This window comes from Chinchilla lanigera, unplaced genomic scaffold (genome assembly GCF_000276665.1).
Source record: "Chinchilla lanigera isolate Chin_1 unplaced genomic scaffold, ChiLan1.0 scaffold00061, whole genome shotgun sequence".
NCBI classification, from domain to species: domain Eukaryota; kingdom Metazoa; phylum Chordata; class Mammalia; order Rodentia; family Chinchillidae; genus Chinchilla; species Chinchilla lanigera.
In genome coordinates, this window is record NW_004955462.1 from 4,484,943 (window position 1) to 4,502,101 (window position 17,159).

Genomic DNA, 17,159 nt, shown 5'->3' on the forward strand with positions numbered 1-17,159 from the left:
TTCAGGCTGGCCTTGAGCTCACTTTGTAGCCCAGGCTGGCCTCAAACTCCCAACAGTCCTCCTGCCTCAGCCTCTGGAGTGCAGGGATTACAGTTAAAAAACTTCAGAAACATTTGGAATCACCAGTGATTAATGTCAAATAGTGATATATTTTATAGTAACTCTGACATTTAAATTTTTCTGTTGTTATACAAAGTTACTTTATGCTTTTTTTTTATGTGAAGTCCCAGATAAGATCTTAAGTTTCTAGGACGGCACAATACTACTTTAAGTACTGTGTGAGGTCAACTTCCTATAGTTACTGGAATTGGCACATTTCCCCCTTGTTGCCTGGTGGAGCCTACAGAGGTGATTTTGAGTGGAGCTTGTTGGCCTTTAGTTTATTGCCTGTTGCCTTAAAAGCTGAGCTATTTCCACCCGAATACGGACAGAAGCCCGAAACAGTAGAGTATCTTGAGGGACTCTGAGCTTGTGAAGATGCCTCAGTGGCCCTGTTAGCTCTGGCGTCCTACCCAGGCTCCTCTTGAGCTTCCGGTGCGCTGGATAGTCTTGACTGTCATCGCGACTGGGTGGAAGGTTCCTGCAGAGGTGGCCGCATTGTAAGGGCACTGAGCTTTCCCCCGGAGAGACCCACTCATGAGTTCACAGCCGAAGGGGCGCCTAGCAGCAGGGCCTGGCTGGAGGAGGGTGCCGTAGCCCTTGCCTCATCCTCTTTGGCTCTTCCACTGCTGTTTGCTTCTCAGGGCCACTGACCAAACAGCTTAGCTCTGCCAGGCCCTTCTGCCACGGAGCCAGCTGACCGGGCTGAAACTGTGAGGAAAAATAAATCCTTCCCCCGGATCATTCCTGTCCACAACAGACATGCTGTAGCTAGTAAGGGAAAAACTTTACTACTTTTCTTCCTTGTACTACTCAGAGAGGAGCTATCCATTCACATACCTCTTCTGAGGTGGGTGTCGAGTCCGCTCGATGAGGAAAGACAAGTTTCAGCAGTGATGCTGGGCGCTGGGTTCCCGTGAGCCGTGTGTGTCAGGTGTTCTGTGCCGCAGTGGGGATGTGACTGATCCTCTAGGTGAGAGGAGGCTCCCAAGTGCTCAGTGCGAGCGAACACTCAAACTGGGTTACATGGAGATTAAATAATCCACAGGCCTCCACCACAGGGAGGAAGTATACCACCTGGCCTGGGTGCTTTTGGAACCTTCGGGTTACAAAGCTTGAGACAAATACGACTGCTAATAATAATTTATATACCTGTTTCCTTGCACAGTCTTAATCTTCCATGCATTTTGATGATACTAGGATTTTTAATGAAGGGGCTGGGTGTGGTGGCACACCCCTGTAATCCCAGTACTTGGGAGGCTGAGGCAGGAGGATTGCCTTGAGTCCAGGCCAGCCTGAAGTACATAGCAAGACCCTGTCTCAAAAAATAAAAAATAAAAGCACATTAAAAAAAGACTTTAAATGACAATTTTAAGAGTATAGAGTTTTCACAAGAAGTTATTAGACAACTTTACTTTCTACTTTCTCTGGGTTTATTTAATTATAAAACACTAGCATATTAAAAAGTTACAACCAGACATGATGGCGGATGCCTGTAACCGCATTGCTCAGGAGGCTGAGGCAGGAAGATCGCTGTGGGTTCAAAGCCAGCCTGGGTAACAAAAAGAGTTCAAGGCCAGCCTGAACTTTATAGGGAAACCCTGTCTCAAAAAGACAGTAATTACATGAATAAATAAATGTTACTTATGGATAACTTTGCAAAACTATTCAGAATAAATTTTAATTCCTATAATTTAAGCCATTGCTTTATTATAAATTTACAGACAATCCAATTGTTTTTATCTGTAACAGTTGCTCTATTTATATTTTATACATTGATAACAATACTGATGTTGCTTAGGGGTAGGGATCATTTCTGAGGGATTCAGGACTCTGGGAATAGACAGCTGATTGCCCCTCAACAGCAATTTTATAGGTGAATTTGATCATATTATCAGACATACCCATTCCAGTCTGACTTTCAGATCCTCAAGACTTAACACGTTCTACGTCACTGACCTTTTGTCTGATCCTTAGATTTGACAGCTCCGTGAGCATAGACTCCGTGTGCTTTGATTCGCCATTGCGTCCTCAGAGCAGTGGCTGGTGTGCAGCGAGGTTACCAGTATTTGTTGCATGAAGGGATTTGTTCCCCTAATTTACTACCCTTTTCACCTGCCCGTCAGCATCTGCAGTAATGAACTCTGCCAGCTCCTCTACTGGTATCCTGGTGCCCTCGCCTTTTGCCTGCTAGGAGAAGCAGTTTGATCCTTGCCTGCATTTTAGTTGCCCCCATTTCTGGATTTGTTTGTTTGTTAATAACAAACATGCTATAGTTGACATGTGTTCACAACTCAAAAAGGAGTTGTGTAACTCACGTATCTCTGGCCAGCTGAGTTTTGATGCAGGTGTTGAGTCTATTCAGTGGGGAAGGCGAGTTTCTTCAGCAGGTTATGCCAGGATAACTGGGACCCCGTGAGCTAAGAATGAAGCTGAACCCTTGCCACTCACCACGGTACAAAAATTAACTCAAAATGGAGCAATGACCTCAATATCAGAGCTTAAATAAGATATTTTAAAGAAGCACAGCATTATGTCTCCATGCTAGATTTTGCAAAGGATTTGTATACCTGACAAGTGTGAACAACAAAAGAAAAAATAGATGTTGGACTGTAAATTTTTAAAATCTATGCATCAAGGGACATTATCGGGTCAGAACCAAAACAACAGAGTAGTGTCAGCAGCAAAATTCATGTTCTCTGAAACCTGGAAGCCAGATCCCTGGAGAATATCTTGGTGAGGAGAAAAAGAAATAGATCTCTGGGAATCAGGAAGGAAAATTAGAAGCTACAGAGAAGTTAGAAAAACAGACCACAATGCAGAGAAATGAATGAAGCAGCCTGGGAGCTTAGCTGGCTCCTGGGAATGGGGAACCTATTTCCGCAGACACAGTGTAAGCCCCCAGGGTTCAGAGCTCCAGGGAGAACAGCGGACTAGGCCCGCAGTGCTGCCCCAGGAGGGGCCCATGAGTGTTGTGACCTGTAGAAGCAGCATGTGGCTTTGCTTCCAGGTGACTCCACTTGGCAGGCAGCAGCTGGAGGGGGAATCCCGAGCAACACCTGCCACATGACCAGAGAGTGTAAGTCAGGTGTCATTCTGGGAAGGGTTATGTAAGACAGAGAAAGTGCACAGCTTGAGGGTTCCCAGTGTGACTCCTGCAGTGATTTGACAAGAGACAACTGCGGGAGACAGCTTGCGGAGAGGGACTGGGCCAGAAATGGACAACCTCGGAAGTTTAAGGTAAGACCAGGAAAGGCAAAGGCTGAACCTTCCATGGGGAGAAGCCAGGCACGGCTTGGCTTGTGCTCGGAAGTGTCTGGGCCTAAAAGTGCTGGCATTAAGTACAGTGGGCTGCTGGAACTCTGGCCCTGCTGCCTACATCCAGCACAGGACAGAGGGGATTGCCTTCCCATCTACCAACATGAGCAAGGAGACACCTCAGCTTGGGTGGTGCTTACAGCCTGTGGTAATCGTGCAGGGGGGACTGTGGGAGAGGGGGTACCGCAGAGACCCACTGCCATAAACAGAGGTGGAGAAAAGCATGACTTGCAGGATTCCAAAACTGGATCCTAGAAAGAAACCACTCAAAAATACAAAGAAAATTTTTCTTTTTTTGGACTCATTTATTTTCTCTTTTATTCTTCGTCACTGGTTTTTTGGGGAAGTGGGGAATTTTCCAAAGAGCCCCTAAAGAAACTCACTGCCCCCAAGTAAGCTTTCCAAATTTTTCTCAAGGATCTCTTAAGAGACAGTGAAGCTGACAATTCCAAAAGTTCCGATAGAAAGAATATACTGGGGCTGGGCCGGGCCAGGCCGGGCAGCATACTCCTATAATCCCAGCACTGGGGAGGCTGAGACAGGAGGATTGTTGTGAGTTTGAGACCAGCCTGGGCTACAAAGTGAGCTTAAGGCCAGCCTGAACTGCATAGTGAGACCCTGTCTCAAAGACAAAAAAACAAAAACAAACAAACAAAAAAGAATATACTGGCAGAAGAACAGTTAAGTGGAAGAGTAGCAGGGAGGAATCAACAGCAGGAAGATAATAATGGTAGGAACAGGTACCTTTCAGTAGTAACTCCTGATATGAATGAACTCAATTCCCCAATCAAAACATACAGGTTAGAAAAAGGGATCAAGAAATCCAAAAGTGTTTTATATACAAGAAATACATTTAACCTCAAAAGAAACTCATATACTAAAAATCAAAGGGTGGAAAACAATATTCAGTGCAACAGAAACTGAAAATAGCAGCAGCCATCTTATTTCTACACAAAGTAGATTTTAAGCCAAAACTGATCAGAGGAGGCAGAGAAAGTCTCCAAAATTTGGATGTGGGAACAATTCAACAGGAAGAGCTAACAACTACACATGCACTGGACACCGGCATGCCTGACTATAAAGCAGGCACTACTGGATACAAAAGGTCAGATAAATAGCAACACAATTCTACTGAAAGACCTCAACACTCCACTGTCACAAGTAGTTCAAAAGTCAAGTGGCCTGCTGGACTTTGTGCTGGCACTTTCAGATCCAGCCTACTCTGGAAGCCACACTTCCTGGGCCTCGTTTCTCACCATGGAGCGCAGAGGCGCTGTCTTTTCCGGCCTGAGTTAAACTTCGCGCATGCTCTCTGTGGCTGTCTCCATGGCCACCCTCACCCACTCACCGTGTGTGTCGTGGGGTGGATAACAGTGGAAACCCTAAAGTGGAGTTTTCCTGTAGCTCTGTGGCTCAGTCTAAAATAATTTACCCCTTCTCAAACGGGCAATTTTAAGATTAAACACTGGCAGGCACTGCCCTGGATTTCTTCTCCACCTCGAGCCTGCCTTGAAGGAGTGTCTTTTGGAGTAAAACCCCTTACTGTTTGTGTAGTTTACAGTAGCGGTGGGCTTTTCTTGGACCAGTGCTGCTGGTGCTGCTGGCCAAGTCTGCAATTTCTCCCTGGATCTACTCACCCTCTGGACTTGCCGTTTCTACTCAGGCATTGGCCTTGTCCACAGTTGGGTTGGTTGGTTGGCTGTTACCCCTGCTGCCCCACCACAAGGGCAAACAAAACACAGACCCTGCTCAGCGCTGGCAGGGGCCGCATCATCTGCCCGTGGCGTGTGGCTGCTGTACTTAATTTTTGTGTTGGTGTAGTGACCGTTCTAAGAAATTCCAAATAATTCCGCAGTTCCGAAGCAGCAATCTAAGTCCCTTTTCACTTCTGGAAGGTCATGCATATTGCTTTATTGAAAGAGGAGGGAAAGTATAGGTACACCTTCCTGAGACCCAAAAAGTGCCCAGCGAGACTCCATTGCGAGAAACATTGCTCTGTACCGAGTACCAGCTACCAGAAAGGTGATTTCTGGAAGTCAGCAACAAAACAAAAAGCAAAAACCCATGATGTTCGTTTTCTCAGTTTTAAGGAATCTTTGGGCAACATAGGTTTTTTGTTGTTCATCACAAGTGACCAAATCACAATGAGGTGAACTGTGCGTGTGTGTGTGTGTGTGTGTGTGTGTGTTTGTGTGTTTTAAACCCAGGGGGCCTCATGCATGTTAGGCCAGCGCCCCTACTCAGCCTCTTCTCTAGCTCTGAGACCACATTTTTACTCCTTCTCTACCTGCTTGTTAGTTTCTCAGTAAATGGGTCGTGTGTTCCTAGATATTGAGCTGACCACTAACTGCTTTCCTGCCTCACTGAAAGAATGCAGACTATGTTTTTGCCACTGACTGAGCCATATAACGTTCATCTCGTTTCCCTTTTCTGGGGTTGAAGCTGCCTTCTCTAAAACTGCCATCTCATTGTACTTTGTATCAGTCAGTGCCAGAGAAATCCTGGAAACCTTATATACAAAATTTAAACTTTTACATTTTGAAATTTTGCTTCGTTGGGGTTGAAATGCCCTGGCCGCTCCTTCTGGCTGGGAGCCTGTGCAGTCAGTGGGCAGACGCTGTGCTGTCCCGAGCCAGCCACTACTTTTAGGTGGTGATTCTCTAAGGTCTGTTAGCGTTAGCTCATTGGCTTGAAATGTGCTCTTCCTTTGTTGTGGTCTCTTTGCAGCCAGCTGGGAGGATGAAAAACCAATAGAGTGATTTGATATGGAATATTGACAAGTGTGTTTTTGAAATAAAGAACTGGTCTGCCAAAAAAAATTACAGAAAATGAGTGGCTAAATTAAACAACTCGGATGTGAAATTTTGTTGTGCTCCCACCATGAATGTGAACTTGTGTGTATGTCCTTTAGAAAGCAGATTTATAAACTGTTCTTTAAGCTTCAGAGAATTTCAAAGCTTATCACTGGTGGAGTTTTAAAATTATCTGTCCACAAACAAACTAGCAAAATATCCTTGAAAGTAACAGAAAAGTGTGTAAGTTTTTTTATTGCATTAAAAATAGCATAACTTGTCCTATGTTAGCCATCAAGTACATAGTTCAGTGGCACCTTCGCAATGCCTTGCGGTGGTCACCACATCTGTCTCTGGAAATTTTTTCATCTTTCCAAACTGGACCTCTGTACACACTGAACAGTCATTCCCCATTGCCTCCTTCCCTGGGACTCTGCCAACCACCATTTTACTTTCTGCTTCTATAGTTTGACTGCTGTAGACATTTCATGTAAGTCATATACATTTTCCTTTTGTGACGTGTTTCATTTGACATAATATCTTCAAAGCTTGTCTGTGTTAAGTCATGTTTGGGAATTCCTCCCATTTTAAAGCTGAGTAATTTGCCATTGGATGTATACCCCACATTTTATTTATTCATCTGTGTGTGAGCGTACACGTGCTGCTTCCACCATTTTGCTATTGTGAATAATGCTACTGGGACTGTCCGTTCCAAAGCACTGCTTCATTTTCATTGCCTGCTATTGGATTGTTGAAGACTTTTAAGTCTTCTTGGTCCACTTTGGCAATTTATCTGTATCTGGGAATCTCTCAATTTCTTTCGATTTCTCTAATTGTTTGGCATATATATTTGTGAAGTAGTTGCTAATAATTTTTTCAATTTTGGCGTTATCCATTGTGATATTACTTTTGAGTTTTTTTTTTTTTTTTTGTACCGGGAATTGAACTCGGGACATTGTGCTTGCCAGGCAGGTGCTGTGTCGCTAAGCTAAGTCCCGGCCCTTTAAATTTCTAATTGAATTAATTTGTATCTTTCCTTTTCTGGTAGGAATGGCTAAGGGTTTCTCTATTTTACTTATTCCTTTTTTCAAAGAACCAGCATTTTGTTTTTCAAGACAGTCTCCTATGTACTTCAGGCAGGCCTTGAACTCACCATATAGCCCAAACTGGCCTTGAAGTAATTGTGATCCTCTTGCCTCAGTCTCTTGAGTGGGATTACGGCATGTCACCATGCCTGGCATGAACTAGCTTTTTGATTCTTTGATTCTTTTTCTCTTAAGCCTCAATTTCATTCCTTTTTGATCTGAGTTTTATAATTTCCTTCCTTGTACAAGTTCTGGTCTAGGTTTTTCTTGTTTTTCTAAGACCATGAAATGCATCAGTAGGTTATTTATTTGGGATTGTTCTATATTATTTTCTTTAATGTGTGCACTCACCACTATAAAGTTCCCTTGTTGGACTGCTTTCATTGTGTCCCATGAGTTCTGGTATGGTGTACTAGCATTACCATTTAATAGTAGGAGCTGAGCATGGTGTCATGCCTGTAATCCCAGCACTTGGGAGGCTGAGGCAAGCAGATTGCCATGAGTTCCAGACCAGCCTGAGCTGCATAGCAAGACCATATCTCAAAAGAAAAGTAAGAACTATGTTATTTCTGCCTTAATTTCCTCTGTAATCCATTGGTTACTCAAGTGTGTATTTAATTTCCATATATATTTTTGTGTTTCCTGTAGTTTCTTTTGCTATTGATTTCCAGTTTCACTGTACCGTGAGCTGATTATATGCATGGTAAAATTCTGATTCTTTTGAAATAGTATGTGGTCTGTTTTGGAGAATGTACCATGTGGCCAAAAAGAATGTGTATTTTTTGTTGGATGGAACAATCTGTATTTGTTAAGTCCATTTGTTGCAAAGTTTGGTTAAACTCTGATATGTTTGATCTTCTCTTTAGTTTATCTATTTTTGATAGTAGTGTACTGAGATCCCCATTGATGTTTATCTGACCTTTTATGTTCATTAGAGTTTGTTTTATGAAGTTGATTTCACTGTGGATTGGTGCATGTATGTTTATAATTGTTATCTCTTCCTGTTGAATAATTCTATTAACCAGCATGCAATGTCCTCATTTGATCAGGTTTGGCTTCAGATCCACTTTGTCTGAAATAAGACAGCTACTACTACTTATTTTCAGATTCCTGTTGAATTAAATATTGTTTTCTATCCTTTGATTTTTAGTGTATAATTTTTTTCTGTTAAATTCTTTCTTAAATTTTTTGAAAAAATTATAAATGGTTTATACAAAGTAGAAAGAATAACACAGTGATGCTATGCCCATCACTTGGGTCCACCAACTTTTTTTTTTTTTTTTTTTTTGAGACAGGATCTTGCTTTGTAGTGCAGTGTGTCTTGACAAAATTCTGAAGATTTGTAAAATAAATCTTCATATATAAAATTAAGCATACGTTTAGATAATGGTGATAATGATAACTCATCAACTTCAGGACCAAAAGAGGAAGACTAAGACACATGAATATACACATTATTAAGCCATTCAGTAGGTCTTCCCCACATTATTCTTTTCAGTGTCCCTCTTACTATCAGATAAATATCACCTTAACTTGTATCAGATAAACTTGATATTTGTTAGTAGCATTCTCATAGATAAATCTGAGTTTATAAATAATGTCTTTTCCTGGTTCTGCTAAAGCTGGTAGTGTGCTTTGTGGTCACATTATATTTAATAAATGTTATCTAAACATTGGTTCTGATCTCTTCAGTGCATTTCTGGTCTTAATATGAAAAGTTAAAGCAAGGTACTTTCTTTCATTAGTAAATTCCTCAGTGACACAAATGTACAGAAGTGATTTTTCTTTATTATAGGATCATACAGAATAGCTTTGGAAATACTTTGACATTTAACCATACATTTTCCAACATGCAGAGCACAAATTTCATTTAATTGATTTTAAACCACTCCAGAAGGATATACAGTGACAGTAGAGAATAGCAAGCTGGAATGTGAACACACAGCTTCCTTCTTACCAGCAGCAATAAAGAGGCTGGGACCTTACAGGTTGTACCATGCAGTAGAGTTCTGAAAAGCCAAAGAATAGATTTTTTACTGAATTCAACATCTAATACACAAACAGCAGCATTTCTGAAACTTTCAGTTTTGTATATTTCTTGGTATTGGAACATATGCTAATACTATTTGCATTTTGCAAATGCGTGGAATGTTTCCCCAGAGATATTAGATTTCAAGCCCACATGATCTTTCTTTCAATAGTAAAATAGATTTCCCAATGGCAGGAAGCTTCACGGACCAGGAACCATCTATGAAGCTATCAATATACTGGATTCTGGCCGCAGCAATGAGTACCCCTACTCAATGCTGCAGTGACTCAGCTGTTGTTTTGAAAATTCGTATCTTGTGAGTTATAGTTATTGCCTACGCCTTAGTAAAAATTCCATTTTGTCACCCTAGTGATCACTGACATAGATGAGAATGTGATAATCATGTAGGGAAATTAAGGTAGGGAACTTCTTCCTGTAAGTATGTAATCAACTGGTTGGTTACTGATAATTCTTTAAACTGTGCTTTCCAATATGAGAGCCATAAATTACAGATAATTGTTATACTTTAAATTATAAAAAGTAAAAATCTAGTTTTTCATGCTAGCCACATATCAAGAACCCAAGACACATAAGGCTTATAGCCCCACGTTGCAGGGCACAACCATAAAGCATACGAAGTACCACAGAAAATTCTGTTGGAGAGTGCTGTGAAGGGAGATTTTTTTCATAATTGCTATGAAAGAAGGTAGTCTAAAGGTAGGAACATCTACATGGAATTAACAGAGATTAAACTTGTTCCTTGGATACCCTTTTCCAATAGCTATAGGATCTGGATTTTTAAAAAGTAACTTTAACTATTTGCACACAGGCTTTGTTATGAGTTGATTTTCTTTGTTTTCTCATCAAATATAAGCTTCACGGTTGCACATAAGAATAGCAGTTCTGAGAATCTCATTTAATTGGTCTGGGGATGAGAACTGTGAATCCTATTTTGTGGACAAGTTTGAGAAGCACTAAGTTAGTCATAAATTAGCTCATTCAACCAAATAAACATTTCTATGGCTATAGAGCTTTAACTGAAATTCAGGTGTTTCAGTGTTCTAAGGAATCGCAGTCTTTAATGGGAATTAACACGTATGTGGCATAAGTGTCTGGGTAGTCCACAGGTGCAATCTAAGAAGCTTGAAATTTAGATAACCCCAGCAATCACAATCCACGACAAAGCACAGGCAGTCTGCTCTGCTGAACTAAAACTTAGGTTGGAAAGAGAATACTATAAAGCAATACAATGCCACCTTATTCACAGCTCCATTTTGGCAACTTGCAATAACAATTCACTTCTGCATACATTTTCCCTAAAGCCCTTACAGGAATTAATATAGTTCATTATTATGTTATGTCTGGAGTATTTCACAGTTTCAGAGAATAATCAGTCATTAAAGAATTCCTCCATTTATTATCTTGCCATTGATAGTCTATGCTCAACTCCTGATTCTTCATCATATAAATGGTTCATTTTTACCCTGAAAACATGTAAATAGTATCTTTAGAATGAGAGGTTATATGGGAAGGGAGCTATTTTAGACATTTATTTCATTTTATATTGTTTCAGTAGAAATCTAGTTTTCCTTTTTAATTTTTGATGTAAAACAGAATTCCAGGATATTTACATTAGTATTATTGTTCATTGCCCTAATTCTTGCTACAGGAAAAGAATTCAGGTATAAAAGAATATTATGCAAGTCTAAATACCTATGTCAGTGATGATCCAGATTGGATTTAGGATAACTTTATCTAATAATACTTTGGCTTTCTAGGGAACAGTAAAAATGTGATTAAAATTATATTTTAATGTTATAAAACATTTGATTGGCGAAAGTCAAATCTTCCAAATTCTTGGCAGCTGTATTTTATGCCGTTACAATTTCCGGAGTATGCTTTAACACAAGGTTACTCTCATGCATTTGTACTTCCTTTCCCTTTTGAAACCGGTTTTACTAAACATATGAACATTTTAAATAGGGTGAATATTTTCATTGTTTCTGATTTAAAAAATAATTGTTAACTTTTTAAAATTAATAAAAGGAGTGGAGGAGCAACGTGAAACCCTGGAACTGGCCGGGAATCCGCGATCCCAGCCTACCTCATCCATTCCAGGTCTTCCCCGAAGTGTGCCCCGAGCACACCCACTCACTCAGCGTTACCAGCAGAAGGCGTCCATGCTGGTAACTTTCTTTGCTGTGTCCATGAATCAGCTCACGTTTACCTTGCTCAGAATTCCCTTCACTGTTTAGAGTATAGATGTGGTAGAAATTTTGATGTAGCATTATTTAGCACTTTAAAGAAAAGATATTGTGTAAGTTGAAAAATACAGTTTTACTTAATTTCACTATACTTGATATAATTTATTATGTTTGACCTGCAAAACAGGACATATGAATAATATATACTTTGGAAATGGAAAAGCACTACATATACCTAACTACGTATTATTTTTATAGAGATGATGTTGGGATGTTCTTAACTTAGAGCAGTGCAAATACAGGACAGTGATCCTCCAACTTTAGCCAGTGACAAAGTAACCCAGAGAACTTGTCCAGCAGACTGCTGGGCTTGAGTCCCAGCACTGCTGACTCAGTAGGTCTGGGTGGGGCTTGAGAATCTGCATTTTAAACAAGTTCTCAAGTGGTGCTTGTGTGCCAGCCAGATACCATACTTGGAGAAGCATTGGGGGAATAATTTAAAATTTTCATTTTCACTGGAATTTTTTTTGGCATACATAAAGTATTAGCGTGGCTGGGCATAAAGGTGCATGCTGATAATCCCAGCACTCTGGGAGTCTGATGCAGGAGGATCCCAGACCAGCGTGGGCAACTTGGCAATTTAGTAAGACCGGTCTCAAAAAAAAAAAAAATAAATAAATAAAAATTAAAAAGGCTAGGGATGTAGCTCAGTGTGAAGGTCCTGGATTTAATTCCCAGTGTCACTAAATAAATAAATAAATAAGCTTAATATACATGTAGTTCTTCCAAAGATGAATCAGTTTTAAATGAGAGGCCAACTGCAAAAGAAAAGGACAAAGAGAAATTAGTGTCAGGAAGAAAATATTTTTGGGCTGAGACCCACCTTGACACTGATGGAAGTAACATATCTGTTGATCCCAGTGATGTAGGCACAACATCACTTGTTATACAGAAAGAAATGGAAACAGCCCAAGTGCCATTTAACAGAGGCTTCATCAAATAACTATACTTGTTTATTTATTTGTTTTTTTGGAACTGGGAATCAAACTCAGTACCTTGGGCTTGCCAGGCAGGCACTGTACCGCTGAGCTATATTCTCAACCTCTTGTTATTTTTTTTTTTTTTCTGAGAGAAGGTCTCTCAGAGTAGTTTAACGTGTTCTTGAATTCACTCTATAGCCCAGGCTGGCCTTGAACTCAAGATGATCTTCCTGCCACAGCCTCCTGAGTACAGGGATTACAGGTGTGCACCACTAAATAAATCTGTACTTATCAAATAAACTATGGTAGGTCCAAATACAAAGGATTTAAAAAATTAGATTTATTTGGTATTCTTATATGAAAAGACTTTTTATACTTTAAAAAGTGGAAACAGAAGCTGAAGCTCAGTAGTAGATCACTAGATCACTAGTGTAGCCTGTGTGAGGCCCTGGGTTTGATCCCCAGCACTGGGGAAAAAGAAAAAAAGTGAAAATATAGAAAAGATGCATGATTTCTTTGAAGAAATTTTTTTTTGAAGAAATGTTAATATACACTTTACCATTAACAATATACTATTTACATAAATACAGTATATTTATAATTTATTTATAATTTTAATACAGTATATTTATAATTATATATACTTACATATAAATTCAGTACAATAAGCATATTGCTGTATGTTTCCTCTGAAAGTTATACAATAAACTATTATGACTAGTTCATCTCTTGAGAGGATATAGTGGAAAAATGTGGTTTTAATTATTCATTTATATTTATTTGTATTTATAACTAGTTTAAAATATCAATAATTCACATATGCTACATTTACTATCATAAAAAGGGAAAATAATAAATGTTGGCAAAGATAAAAAACCTTCATACAGTGTTGATGAGACTGCAAATTGTACAGCCACTTTAGAAAATAGTGCATCAGCTTCTTAAAAAATTAAACATAAATTTTCTATATAATCAGCAATTCCACTAATAGGTGTATATGCCAGGAAAATAAAACATGTATGTTCATAGAAACACTGTTCAAAATAGCTTCTAAGTGGAAATCACCCAAATGTTCATCTGTTGATGGATGGGTAAGCAAAATGTGGAGCATTCTGTTCCACGACTATAAAAACCTGAAGTACTAATGCACGTTGTGTATGTAGACAAACCCTGAAAACAGTAAGAATCTGGTCTTTGATCTGGCATGTAAGGCTTAGAAGTCATTTCCACTGTTACACAAGAAAAAAACCAACCAACCTATTTTTTTTTAATATTTAGCTTTACTTTCCAAAAATACACAATTTAAATACATATGGCACTCTGTGTATAAGACATAAATTCTAGACTCAACGTTTTCAGGTACTTCAGCAGAAAACAAATATATAAATTACCCTGTAAGTGCAAAGAGTTTATTGATAGATTCTGCATTCACACTCAGAAGGGGAAGGACGCCCAGGGAGGAATCAAAGAGGGAAATTCTTCCAAACCACTCAACTTTCCAATAAAAGGCATCGTGCCAAGAGGGCCTCTATTGCACAGCTTAATATTGTACTGTTCGTTAGACACAATCTACCTTATCCACATCACAAGTGAAAGCTTTTGTCTTCTCTAGCGGTGTTCAACGGGAAACTCAATGTCTAAACAGCATCAATTGTGTCTTAAAATTGTGCTTAATACCACGAATGAGAAGTATGAACCAACCACGTCTTCATTTTGCAATTTTGCAACGGAAGTTGGCTCTGTTTTGCAGCTAAATTCATTTTCAAAGGTTTTACAAAAGCTTAAAAATGAAACAAAAGTTTTACAAAAGCACTGGCATAATTAGAGTGAGCTGGACAGGGTGCAGAGGTGAAGGAGATGGCTTTCCCAGGCCTGCTGAGCTTCCATGCTCCAAACTTTAAGTCAACAGCTCTTTTTAGATCCATCTGGGAACTGTAGTCATAGTGCAAACCCCTGTGCCTAAATTAAAGTTATCCTCCAGTCAGATAGAAAGAATCACAACTTTGCTAGAACAGATGCCGGGGAGCAGAAAACTTCATAGGAGCTGGTACCAGGAGAGGGAAACCTAGTCTGCAGCTGGCTAACTTGCTAGGGAGGCAGTGCAGACAAGTTATAGAGTTAAAAACTCCGATGGACTGGGCCGGAGTAGCGGGAACGAGGCTGACTTAGGGAACCCAACATTTTTCCAAGTTTTACCTCAAGGAATCCTGACTAGGTTTTCACAGTGAAGATCAGAGAAAAATCTCTTCAGACTCCCAACAGATGGAGGAGGAAAGTAAATGTTTTAAAATATGTCAAGAATAATTCTCTCTTAACAAAGCCTGCCCTCAAGAACAGCAACTGGGACTTTACCAAAGCCCGAGTGGGAAGCCAGACCAGGGTAGGGAAATACCCCACTGTAGCACTCTGTCTTCCCTGTCTTCCCTGTGTCTCTGAATGGGGGATGTTGGGGGCTGAAAAGCATTTGTGAAGTCAGCTCAAGGGCATGGGCTCACTAAAACTCTGCGGCCTGATCACGGACTTCAGCATGCTAGTCTCATCACCACACCCCTCCGGCTTCTGTGGAGCCATAGGACACATACTGTGAGAGGGAAAGATCTACACACAATACAGACCAAAAGGAGTTTCAAAGTTTCCATTTTGAAGAGAAGCAATCCAGAGACAAAAGTATATGCTATATAATTTCATTTATATAAAGCATCAAGTAAGCAAAAGTAATATAGTTGCTATGAAGTAATATAGCAGTTAGCCTTGTGACTGTGCAGTGAACAAGTGCAAAGGTAGGGGTGCTGGGGATTTAGCTCAGGGGCATAGCGCCTGCCTGGCAAGCACAAGATCGTGAGTTCGATTTCTGGTACTGGAAAAAAAACCCAAAACCAAAAAAAAAAAAAAAAAAAAAAAAAGAAAAGGTGGGCTGAATTCTGAGTTAGTAAATTTCTGTCTCTTGACATAACTAGTGGCTCAGTTTTAGAAAATTCATACACCTGTGCACCTGTATGCACTATTTATCTTACTAGGTAGGTATTGAAAGAACAGTCATCAAACTTATTTAGTTTTGAGAATTCAGTTATCTGGAAGATCAAATGGCAAAAATATTTTAACACACTATGGATACAAAGAGATGGGAACACCGAAGGGAAAGATAGGAGATTCAGAGGTCAGGTCTATCCAAAAGGCTAGACATGCAATTGGCTAATTTGCTAGAGAGGGAGTGCGGACAAGTTATAGATTTTAACATTTTAAAAAGATTTCTGGAAACAGCAGAAAGAAAGAGAAGCAACAACTGCACATAGACTATGAGAAAATTTTGAAGTTGGAGTCTACAGATTGAAGTGGTTTCATTAAGACCCAGACAGGAGTTAAGTAAAACATATGCATAAAAATTCCTGAATTCAAGGGATAAAAAGAAACATCTTAACAGGTTTTCAGAAAGAGAAAGTACTACGTTATGAAAGTCAGACAGAACTGCACTTTACACATCCAGCACCAGAAACATGGGGGCAATGGAATAACGCTGTACGCGAACGGAAATGAACGGAAGACAAGAATCGTATGTCCAAGGCCGCGTGTGGCGGCCCACTCCCGTAATCCCAGCACTCGGGAGGCAGAGGCAGGTGGTTCAGTGCGAGTTTGAGGCCAGCCTGGGCTACATAGTGAGAACCTCTCTTAAAAAAAAAAAAAAAAAAAATTGTATATCCAGCCATGATGCTGCTTTAAGAAGAACAATTTCATTTTCCCATATACAAAGTTTCAGAGTTTATTATACGTAATCTATTTGAAGAAAATGTTCCTGAAGTTACTCGAACCAAATGACAAATCAGTCCAGAGAATTCAAACTGGAGAATGACAAAAGGGATAGGAAATAACAGGTACTGAGTCTGATATCAATCACTGTCAGATAGTGGGATTCATGGTTCAAATATGATAAATATCACCTAGCAAGGACATTGCCACATAATAAAATGTACAATGATTGATAGTGTAAAGTAGTCATTAGTTTACTTACCAAACAGAGTAATCAAATATAAAAGCCAAAAAAAAGAAAGAATATGTAAATAAACTTGTTGCAGTAAAAGTGTAGAGATGTAAATACCCCCACCACATTAAGGAGTTGGCCAGGTGTGGTGGCCGCACCTGTAATCTCAGCACCCCACGAGGCTGAGGTGGGAGGAGTGCCAAGAGCTGGAGGCCAGCCTGGACTATAGAGCGAGACCTTGTCTCAAAAATGAAACAAAATAAGTCTAATCAGAGCAAACAAAACAAAATGAAACAAAACAAGCAAAAAAGGAGTACAGGGCAGATGACCAAATATAAACACACACAGAGATACTTAAATAAATACAAGTCTATGCTCCCTGTAATATAGTTTATAAGGAATAGAGAATTTAAGAATCCATTACATCCTAGAACATGTATTAAAACAGTTTCTAAACTTGGATACATCACTGAAAAGATGGCAATTTAACTACTTAAAGCTAATATGTAAGAAACACTTATTTCAGGCCGGGTGTGGTGGCTCATGCCTTTAATCCCAGCACTCGGGAGGCCGAGGCAGGAGGATCACTGCGAGTTCGAGGCCAGCCTAGGCTACAAAGTGAGCTCAAGGCCAGCTTGAACTACACAGTGAGACCTTGTCTCAAAAAGACAAAAAA

General features: G+C 39.9%; 1 protein-coding gene and 1 long non-coding RNA gene across 13 annotated transcripts in view; one reads left to right on the forward strand and one right to left on the reverse strand.

Moving 5' to 3' along the window:
- The first annotated feature begins 2,486 nt into the window (after positions 1-2,486).
- The window catches only part of LOC106150053, an 82,385-nt gene continuing 67,712 nt past the window's right edge, over positions 2,487-17,159 (forward strand). Inside the window, exon 1 of the long non-coding RNA XR_001236624.1 lies at positions 2,487-3,339. This is a non-coding gene — a long non-coding RNA (uncharacterized LOC106150053). The remainder of the gene's footprint in view (positions 3,340-17,159) is intronic.
- The window catches only part of LOC102027621 (uncharacterized protein C10orf68 homolog), a 150,739-nt gene continuing 142,652 nt past the window's right edge, over positions 9,073-17,159 (reverse strand). For 5 of the 12 annotated variants that reach the window (XM_013521464.1, XM_013521469.1, XM_013521470.1 and 2 more), the window contains 2 exons: positions 12,302-12,345; positions 9,073-9,303 (listed from right to left, as the gene is read on the reverse strand). In XM_013521464.1, the coding sequence (XP_013376918.1) occupies positions 9,277-9,303; positions 12,302-12,345 (71 nt within the window). In that variant the 3' untranslated portion in view covers positions 9,073-9,276. The other 7 variants (XR_001236621.1, XR_001236623.1, XR_001236622.1 and 4 more) reach the window with 7 other exon arrangements.